We start from the raw sequence: 9,852 nt of genomic DNA, 5'->3' as shown, positions 1-9,852 counted from the left end.
ACTTTCTGGTGGGCGGTGTGGGCACCAGCAGCGGCTGGGCTCAGCCTCCCACGTGAGGACCAACCTCAAGTTTTATCCTGAGTGGAACTATGCAATAATTCTTTCCAACCTGTGCTTGGAAAGAAGCAAGGAGGTGCATTTGATGCTTAAAATAACACAAGCATGTTTGCTGCTGCATTGGTAACACAGAAGGATATCAAGCAGTTGTTAGTAATATTCAAGGTATTAATCCTGTTGTACCACATAACTTAGACCCAAGCTTGCTTTCAGACTGAGTTCTTAAATGCTGGGAAATTGCTTAAAAAATAAAAGAAAAAGTTGATGACATTCCAGAGACAGTGTGAGTGCGTGTGTTAATCTCGTGCCAATATTGTAAAATAATCCAAGTGATCCAAGTAGCTGTAGTCCTGGTAGCCAAGCACTGGAGAATATCACAGAATGATACAGGATACAAACAGTGAAGAACGATTTTCTGTGAAACAGATTTTGACAAACTTGGTATCTGCTGCAGATCAGGTTGAGAATGGTGAAACATCATTTAGCATATGAAATTCTGATTAAAAATAACATTATACAAAATCAATATGGCACCTGTTCCTGTTGTCATCCTAGGAAGATCTGTTCTTGGCATAATGATAATCAGTTTTCTGGAGGAAAATAAGTTACTGGTTTGCGGATGACAAAGAAACTGCTGGACAGGTCAGTTGTACAAATAAAGCACATGGTTGGATTTATCCTAATGGAAAGTCCGGTGCAGAGGAGCAAAGGAGGAGGTCATGCTTTTAGGCAGAACGGATCCAAAACACAATGTAGAGGATTCCACAAAGAGGCAGCCCCACAGGGACAACACGCTGGCTGGTTTGCCTGTAGGGATTGACTCTCCTGACCTGCCCAGCCCTCGGAAGCGGCCGATGCTGAGGTTGCTGCTGGTGGCCCAGTGCTGACAGGTTGCAGAGTCAGAAGGGCCAATTCACACATAAAGTGGAGGAAGGAGAGATGCCTTGGAAATGCCTCCAAGAATGATCCCTGAGGTAAAGGAAAGTCAGTCTAATTATTTATTAAAAAGCAAAATGTAGTGATTAATCTCAGTCCATGCGCATGGGAGAAGATCGCTGACACTGTCTCCCCTTCAGGTAAAGAGGGTGTGATAAGAATAAGAGGTTGGAAGCTGGAAAAAAGACAAATTGATACTGAAGATGAGATACACCTCTTAGCAAACTTATCAATGATTGAAATGGTTAATCCAGAGATGTGGTGGACTCTTCATTAGTGATGCCTTTAAGTCAACGCGGCTGGAAGTCATTCTGAGGGAAAGGCTGTAAAACAGTGAGTGTTACTGAGGCCTTTTAGCCCAAGGTCAAGTCATGATGATCTTAGAATTTATTAACCTATGAAGATTCTTTCCAATTTATTGCACAGATGTCACTGCCACATATGTGATATAAATTAGATGTATTAGAATTATCTTCAAAGGTTTGCTGTGAGTGACTTCAGGAAAATTATGCAAATGTATAAAAAGTGAGGTGCCTAAGGCAGGGTTAAGCAAAGCTTTGCATTTTGCCAGTAATGCCGTCTGCGTGGGATCCACCTGCCATGAAATGTGTGGTGACCTGTGTCGCTTCCTGGGTCTCCTCGGTGGGCTGTGGGTCAGGGTCTTTGCAAGCCACAGTGGTGCGTGAGCAGCATGGATGTGTTCCCGGGGGTGGGGAGACACACTGGGAGCAGGGCAGAAAGCCTTGGACAAGAGGTGGGACGCGGGGGTAAGTAGCTGGGAGAACAGGCGTGAGAAGGGCTCATCTGCGCCGGGCTACTCGCAGCGTTGTGGCAACCCCTCGGGGGAACTCCAGCGTGCTGCTGCAGCTTTAGCGTTTCGCAGCCGCGCGCAGTGCCGGGCTCCAGAAAAACGCCCCTTCTGCGGGGTAAAACAAACAAACAAACAAACAAACAAAGATTAAGAATCGCGACTTCTGCTCTGTCGGAGCGCCCGGCTCCCGCGTTGCCGCAGAGTTGCCCGAGCCCGAGCTGTGCGTGTGCGGGGCTGGCGGAGCAGCCGCGCCGGGGTGGGAGCGTGTTCGCGAGCCGCGTGTGCGCGGGGGCGAGCGGGCGGGCGCGCTGTGGCGGCGCGGGGCAGCGCGTGTGAGCGGGTCCGCGCGCGCGCGCGCTTTGCCGGGTCGCGCGTGGGGCGGCCGCGCCTCCGCGCGTGGGGAGAGCGCGGGCTCCGAGGCGTGCGGCACCTGCCGGTTGTGCGGGTGGGCAGCGGCGGGAACGCCCCCCCGCGGCCCCGCCGCCATCGGCGCTGGCATTGGGAGCTCCACCTGGAGAAGGTGCCCGACCCATGGGCGCTGAATGCTGATGCTGAGAGAAGCTCGGCCCGGCCCGGCTCGGCCCCGCTGCCGCACACTTTGCTCTGCCCCCGGCCCCGGGCTGCCCATCCTGCTCGGCGGTTCTGCCCGACCCGAAGGACGGGCGCTAGGCGGCACCTCCCGCCCGCGGCGGCGGCTGCCCGGCCCGCGGGGCGCCTGCGACCGCTGTGCTGCCCCGGCTCCGGGGGAATGCGGCACTAGCACCCCCGCCTCGGCTCGGCACCGCTCCCCTCCTCCCCGGCTCTAGGGGGGGCTTTTTCCTCTTCGGCGTTTTCTGCCGGAGCATCCTTTTTATTTTTTTTTTCCTTTTCGAGGAGGAGGAGAGGGGAAGAGGGAGGTGTTCAATGAGCGCTGCTCGGGCCCCCCCTCCGCGCCTCAGAGGTGCTGTCCCTCCCTGAGCGGAGAGGGGGGAGAGCAGCCGGAGAAACAGAGGGAGGTCCCGCTCCCTTGCTCTGCCGCTGGGGAGCGAGGAGGAGGGTGGTGGGGAGTGTGTCTGTGTGTGCGTGGTGGTGGTAGGGTTTTATTTATTTATTTATTGTTCCTGGTGGTTGCAGCTGGCAGACCTGGGAAGGAGTAGGCGCCATTGCCAGAAGGATTATTGCCAGGGGAAGGGGAGAAGGCAGTGGAGACCCCGAGGCTCCCGAGGAAGCAGAGAGAGGGCGGCTCTTTCCCTCCCGCCTTGGCTTCTGCCGCTGGGAGATGCGCCCGGACTGAGGGGCTCGGCTCCCTTCCGCCGCTCTGTCCGTCCCCCCCACCTTCAGTTCTCCTCCTCCTCCTCCCTCCTGTCCAGCAGCATGCATCCTTCTCCGCGGAGACCGGCCGCTGCCACCTCCAACCCTGCCATGCTACTGCTGCTCCTGTGCCTGGGCTGGGCGCCGCCGGGCTGGGGCTGGACGCGGGGCAGCTCCCGGGGGGCGGCCGGGCTGCCCCCCAACGCCACCACGCCGATCTCCATCATGGGCTTGATGCCGCTCAGCCAGTCCGAGGAGGACCAGAAGAGCAAGATCGGTCGGGGAGTGCTGCCCGCCGTGCAGCTGGCCATGGATCAGATCCGCAACGAGTCCCTGCTCAACCCCTATTTCCTGGACCTGCGGCTGTACGACACGGAGGTAGGGACCGCCGCGGGCCCCGCACCGCCGGGCGCAGGGGGAGGAGGCGCCGCCGCCCAGTCCCGGGGCACTGCGGGCGGCGGGGCGCAAGGGCAGCGCGGACGCCCGAGCCGGGGCTGTCGTTGCCGGCGGGGCCGTGCGCGGGCGCCTCCGAGCCCGCTCTGCCCGCCCGGCCCCGCAAGCCGCCGGTAGATGTGGAGGGACCGGCGGTGGAGGGAGAGGAAGTGGAGCTGGCGGGCCGTACTCTGCTCGCCCCGCATATCCGGAGCGGCTCGCCCAGCAGCCGGTGCTCGCCCCGCCGCTCGCCCCTCGGGCGCCCCTGCCCGGCGCGGCAGGGGCCGCTTGCAGCGCGGGGGTGCGCGCGGGAGGGTGCCCGTGTGTGGGAGATGTCTGGTGGCGGCTGGGATGCGCTGCCCTTGGCACCCACGTACGCGGTTGCCTCTCGCTGGCGCTCCTTCGCCCAGCAAAGCTGCGACCACGTCGCTCTCCCAGCCGCTGCCCGTTCAGCAACAGATGCACGCCGGCCACTTTACTCCCCCTCCCCGCCGCCGGGCACACGCTGCTATCTCGATTTATGCCATGCAGCGCCGGGACGCGAAGGGCAGCGGCCGGAGCCGTAGCTTCAGGAGGACGTGGGGAGGCTGTGGCAGGATTTCGCCGGCTCTCCCTCTCCTCCGGCTGGGACGGCGGGGGAAGCCGGACTCCCGCCCGTGGGGTGCGCGGTGGGCCGCGGCGGGGCTCAGGCGAGATGCGCCGGGGCGCGGAGGTGCTCCTCGGAAAGAGTTAAATTTGCAGTCCCTCTCCCCGCGGAGCGCCCGGCAGCGCGGAGGGACGCTTGAGAGGTGCCCGGCACCGGAGCGCTGCCTGGGGCCGGCGGACGGGCCGCCCTGGGAGAGGAGCCCTGCGCGGAGCTGCGCTGGGGAACATCTTCACTCGGTAGAGAGAGAAGCAGGGAGCGAGGCAAGGGCTTGGTTAAGTGGGTTCCCACCGCCAGCCACTCACAACTGCATTTGGTTTTGGTCACAACTTCAATAAGCGGGTGTTTGCGGAGCGTTCGTGCTGCTTCAACGTCGAGGTTTTCCTGAAGATGGCAGCCGTTTCTTGTGTAATGCTGGTGTCGGGGGCTCATTTCCAAGACAACCCCCGGCAAAGCAAGCGACTACTGAAAATCTTCCTGGCTGTGATTTAAGGAAGCCCCTCTCCTCTCCCCTTCGATTCTTGGGATCCGGGGGAGCCAGCTGAGAGTAGCAGTGACAGGCTGTACTGCTGTGTGACAGTGTCTCCGTCCCCAAAATTATTGCAAAAGCCTCTCCTTCTAGCGTGGCTGCTTTTTATTGACATTTATATGACATTTGTCATAGTTTTTTTGTTTTTTTTTTTTCTTTCAGATATCTCTTAGCAAAAATGCATGGAGGGCAATAGTGCTGAAGCGGTAATTTGGGAGAAAGCATGCTGCCATCGTGTTGCGTTTTGTGAACAGGAATGAGATATTCAAAGGGAATACAGGCGAGATCAGCCTAGAGTAGCTGTTCGTTTCCTTAAAAAAATGAATCTCAGGGAACTCTGCAATCATAATAAAAAGAATTGTGGGGGATTTTCTGAATGGCATTACCTGTTTCATAAAGTGAGGTGCTTGTTAGAAGAAAGTCGCAGTTCTCCTAATCCTGTTTTCATTACATTATTCTATTTAAATCTTTACCTTGGATGAAATTGTTACAAATATAACACATGCATAGGAAGTAGAGAAGCCCAGGCAAGATCTTCCTTCTTCATACAGTAACATCATAATCAATAATGTGCAGCACTTCATTGCAGTCAAAATATTTTGAAGTTCTACAGATTTGGGGTTCTGAACAAGGTAGTTAACATTAAAATATTCAGGAAAAAAATGCCCTATTTGTTCTGGACTGAGTATCAGTTTCTTAAAAATTACATTTTTACAGTTTTGTACTCTAGGGACGCAAAGAATCAGGGTCATGTTGCCTATTTGCTCTGTAGCTTTGAATGCTTTTAAGCAATTAATAAATGGATGCTTATGGAATGCTAAGTCAGATGAATGCATATATTTGAAGTACGGTTGGATCATTATTGCATGCTTAATAGTGACAAGTAAATAACATAGTGTTCATGAAGAGCACTAGACTGACTGCACCAAAATGGAATAGACTAATGGCTGGAATAGCTGTTAAATACATAATGGCAGTGCAAACTTTTTCACTTGCTTCAGACATTACCTTATTCCTTCAGTGCAGTTACCGTAAGCAGAAGGATAGATGGCTCATCATGTCCACTTGGTCCTCAGCCTATTTTCTGAAGTTGCCAATAAACAGATATGCCTGAAGGGCCTGGATCTTTATCATTGCATAATCACAGACCAGGGAGTCGTTCTTTCTCTCAGGGCTTTGCAGGTGGTGCTTGTGACATTGTTGGCTCTTGAAAAGAGAATGTGGAGCCTTGAACACATGAGATATTTTAATAGCTTGAGAAATAATTGTAGTATATTTATAATGCTTAGGAAATGTATGGCAGTGATTCAGAAACTCATATATTCTTCCTCACATCTTTCCAGAATCTCTCATTGTTGCAATCTGATGTTTGTATTGCAATTTTGTGTAATATTTTCTCTTTAAAAGGTCATGAAAGATAATAATGAAAACAAACACATTGGATTTTTTTTTTTTTAATTATGCATTCAGGTAGTTTTCTGTGAGGATTGAACTGAATATTTTGTTTTGCTTGATATTTCAGATTTGTATTATGAAGCATTATAGTGCCTTTTCTTTCTGATCAACCATCTGAAGAACTGCAGTGTGCTTTCTAAGTTGGACTGTTATTTGTCAGTGCTTGAACTCACTGGCCTTTGAGCACATGAGAAGCAGTCCTAGTGTTTTTCAAAGCATTTAAACTGAATTAAGCACTTAAATACAATCCCTAGTCTATGTCTCAATCAGTTGTGTGAATTACATCTTTGTAACAAAACATGACCACAGATCACAGCAAGTATATAAAAATGTAGAGGCTTCTGTCTTGTGTATTTTTGATGGTTAAATGTATTTGGAGTTCAGTCCTGATCCGGTTCGGTGAACTCTGTTTTGTGACCCCCTGGGCATGCCTTCATCTATTTGGATATTTCTGTGTAGGCTCAGTCAATAAAACAAAGCTCAGGTGTAGGCATTTGCAGAACTCTGGGTCCCAATAGTGACTTTAATTTGTGCTGTTCGTTTCAATGAGAGCAGGAGCAAACTCTAGATGAGACTCTTAGGCAAAATTTCATAATAACGTTATTTTAGAAACTAGAGAATTTATCAAGTGATCATCTGTAAAGAGCCTCATCCAAAACCCATTGAAATTAATGGCAGTAATTCACTGATTCCAACGGCCCTTGGACCAGCTCCTAGGAGTTAAGGGTGCTTGATAGTTTATGGCTTTGGATCAATAACAGTAATATAATATTTCTTCTTTTTCCCGTCCCAACTTCAGTTGGTCAAAAATGCAAAGAAATGTTTTGCAAAATAATGAAATAAGAAACTCTAGATATACTAGATGTAGTTCACAACTTCATGGAAGTCAGGAAAGATGATTTCTGCTTAAGCACTCTGACAGACATCTATTGGAGGGGAAAAAAAGGCAGAATAACCCTAAAATAAAGGAATTAAATGTTCTAGTACACAATATTATCAGTTTCAACTGTATTTAATTTGCATGAGGCAAAAACTGACCATGCAGAATCTAGAGGAAGAGGCATAGTGGAAGAAGACAAGGGCTTTAATGGAAGTTGGATATTTGCCTTTCTACATCTGGACATCTTCCCTTGAAGATGGCATTTATTTTCTGATTTCTTTTATCTTTTATTTTTTCTTTTATATTTTCTGGTTTGCAGTGCTGCAAGTGGTGCACAGAGAGGCTGATATTGTTTTGAATCTAAACATGTATAGTCAAGAAAACTGTGTAGGCAAGTTCTGTCACTTGTTTCTGAAGATCAAAATGAGTCTTGAAAAGCTGAAAAAATACCTTCCAGAAGTGAGTGGGGTTTAGTATCACAAAGAGGGAAGACTATTCATACTATGGGGATGAGATTATTTCATTTTCTCTAACTACTACAAATAGTGTGTGATAATCCTGATATAATCTCATCTTTGTTTAATAATACACACTAATACTTTTAAATAGCAGGTTGGCGTAGAAGGGTGAGCTCTGGAAAATGCACGTGTTCCATGAAATCTGAAGGAAAATGTGAACCTATTGATATTTAATACATATTTGCCCACTCCTGTAATTCAGTAAAAAGTGCCTTGTTTAGTTTATCTGACAGGAAGTCACAGTATAGGCATATCATAAATAGACCTTCTCTTTATTTTCTTCTTTTACTAAAAAAAGAAAAAAAAAAATCTGTATTTTCAGTGAAACCCTCCCCCCTCAAAGTTTAAGAAAGTTGTACAGGCCATGCACCAGTCTTGATCATTCCTACCAGCTATTCTAAGTTTAAAGCGACACTCAGCCTCCAAATAAAGATGCCATTTCTGGGAAGTCCAGTCGTTACTGTTGTTGACAAAGTCGACCCATGTCTTGTTCCTGCAAGCTGAAGTAAGAGTCACATTTACTCTTACTAAGGATGGGGAATATATTCTGGAAACAGGAGAGCAGGTTGGTGTCAGTGGTGCACAATAAGGTGTCTATCCAGGAGCAATGGAGCTCAGTGTTCAGTAGCACCTGGTGGTTGTCAGAGAGCGACAAAGAGCTACTGGTTGCCATCTGACAAACTCTGCCCTAACAGAAGTGAGCAAGCGCACCCCTCCAGAACAAAATCACACCATGTGTAGGTTAGGCCGGTTGTCTTAGGAAGCACAGATTCAAGTCACTCCAACAGCAGCTGGATTTGCATGGGGAAGTATGGTGCATCAAAGCCAAGTCAGGACTCTGGGGGTGATCCCTGACACACTTGTGAATGCTCTGAGTCCTGAATTGTCTGGAGCCTTGCTTTGCTTTTTAAAGTGATGCTCAAAATGGGAGAGATGTTGTCATGGTCATGTAAGAGTAGCAGTCCGCTGAATACATGGAGGATGTCAGGGTCTAAAAGAGGGCCCCATTTAGAGCAGCCGTTTATTCTTGTATCATCTCGTGAGCTTGTGTCTGGCATATGTTGAAGTGGTTGGGTCATTTCTTACCTTTAAATATTACCAAGTACTTGTGCTGTCTGATGTGCAAAGAGCAGCATTAAAATGCAATACACTGCGTGTATGGATGACGGTCACTGTCTACTCTGTCTACTCTGCTGGCAACGTTCTGCTTGGAAGGGACATACTTCTTCAAATAGTCAGTGTGCCCTTTGACTTTTGCGTAATATGGTTCCATTTGTGCCATACCCTCCTTTTGCTCTAGAGTTTTGTAAACTTGGAGGGAATAATCCAAAAGTTAAGTGTTTATGTTAATTCTATGCTCTCTTCTCTGCTGATGCTAAGATGTGGGTGGGGAGAGGAGAGAAATCATGTGTTCACTGCACCCACTCCTCTGGGTGCAGATCCTAGACCTGCAGAATGTATATCCTCTATCTCTGCAAAGAGATTAAAGCCAATGTATCGCTTTCTGGCATGCGTCTTGCAATTTCCTGTATAACTTAGCCTATGCATACTGCAAAACACACTGTAGCAGAATCTTTTGATTCAAATGCCAAACACGCACCATCAGCAGGGAAAAGTTATTTTTTTGAATAAGTCCAGGAAGTCCATTTGTAGAAAAGAGAGGGAAGGTTCTATCCTCTGATATGGTTATCAACCGGAGTGAATTACTCGAGTTTCTGGAAAAGATGGGGTGTAATATACTGGTGGTAACTGTGAAGAAAATATTTGCGATAGGAAAAAGGAAAAGAAGGAGCCAGGAGTGATTTAATGACGAGACTCACACAACAAGTTGTCAGTGTAATATTTATATTGTTCTAATTACATACACTTAACTATTTGGGATGACAGCATAAATAGCATTGCATGTCAAGGCTACAAAACACTATCTCACAGTAATGATCCGAGCATGGTGGTGCATGCGTGTCTCAAGCTCTGTTGTTTGCTTTCAGTTTCATTGCTTTATGGACTTTTTAATGGCGGTTGGTGAAATAACAATGCATTTGAGCAAAATGCAGAAGCTGGGAGCCAAACAGCTTTTTCATGAAACTCAAGTGGAGGTCCTTGCTGTTGCAGGGTAGAAGATATTTTTACTTAGGGAGAGATGAACCATTGCATATGGAGGTCTGGCTCAGGGAATCAAGTGGTGGAAGTTAACAGAGGAAAATCCTCCGTGATCCATTTTGGCTCAAATAGTTTTTGGAGCAGCTGGGGTGAGCAGAGAGGTACATTGAGGCCAGTCAGCACTTGTGTGACTGAGTCCTG

The 9,852-nt window shown here is 48.9% G+C and overlaps 1 protein-coding gene across 1 annotated transcript in view; it reads left to right on the top strand.

The window, feature by feature from the left end:
- Positions 1-3,157: 3,157 nt before the first annotated feature.
- Positions 3,158-9,852, top strand: part of GABBR2 (gamma-aminobutyric acid type B receptor subunit 2) — a gene marked incomplete at both ends in the record, with an annotated part of 486,849 nt that continues 480,154 nt past the window's right edge. The window contains one exon of the mRNA XM_082045863.1: positions 3,158-3,472. Coding sequence (XP_081901989.1) covers positions 3,158-3,472 — 315 coding nt within the window. The remainder of the gene's footprint in view (positions 3,473-9,852) is intronic.

Source organism: Streptopelia decaocto (genome assembly GCF_964273445.1).
Source record: "Streptopelia decaocto genome assembly, chromosome: 2".
In the NCBI taxonomy this organism is placed as follows: Eukaryota; Metazoa; Chordata; class Aves; order Columbiformes; family Columbidae; genus Streptopelia; species Streptopelia decaocto.
This window is presented reverse-complemented; position numbering and strand designations above follow the sequence as displayed.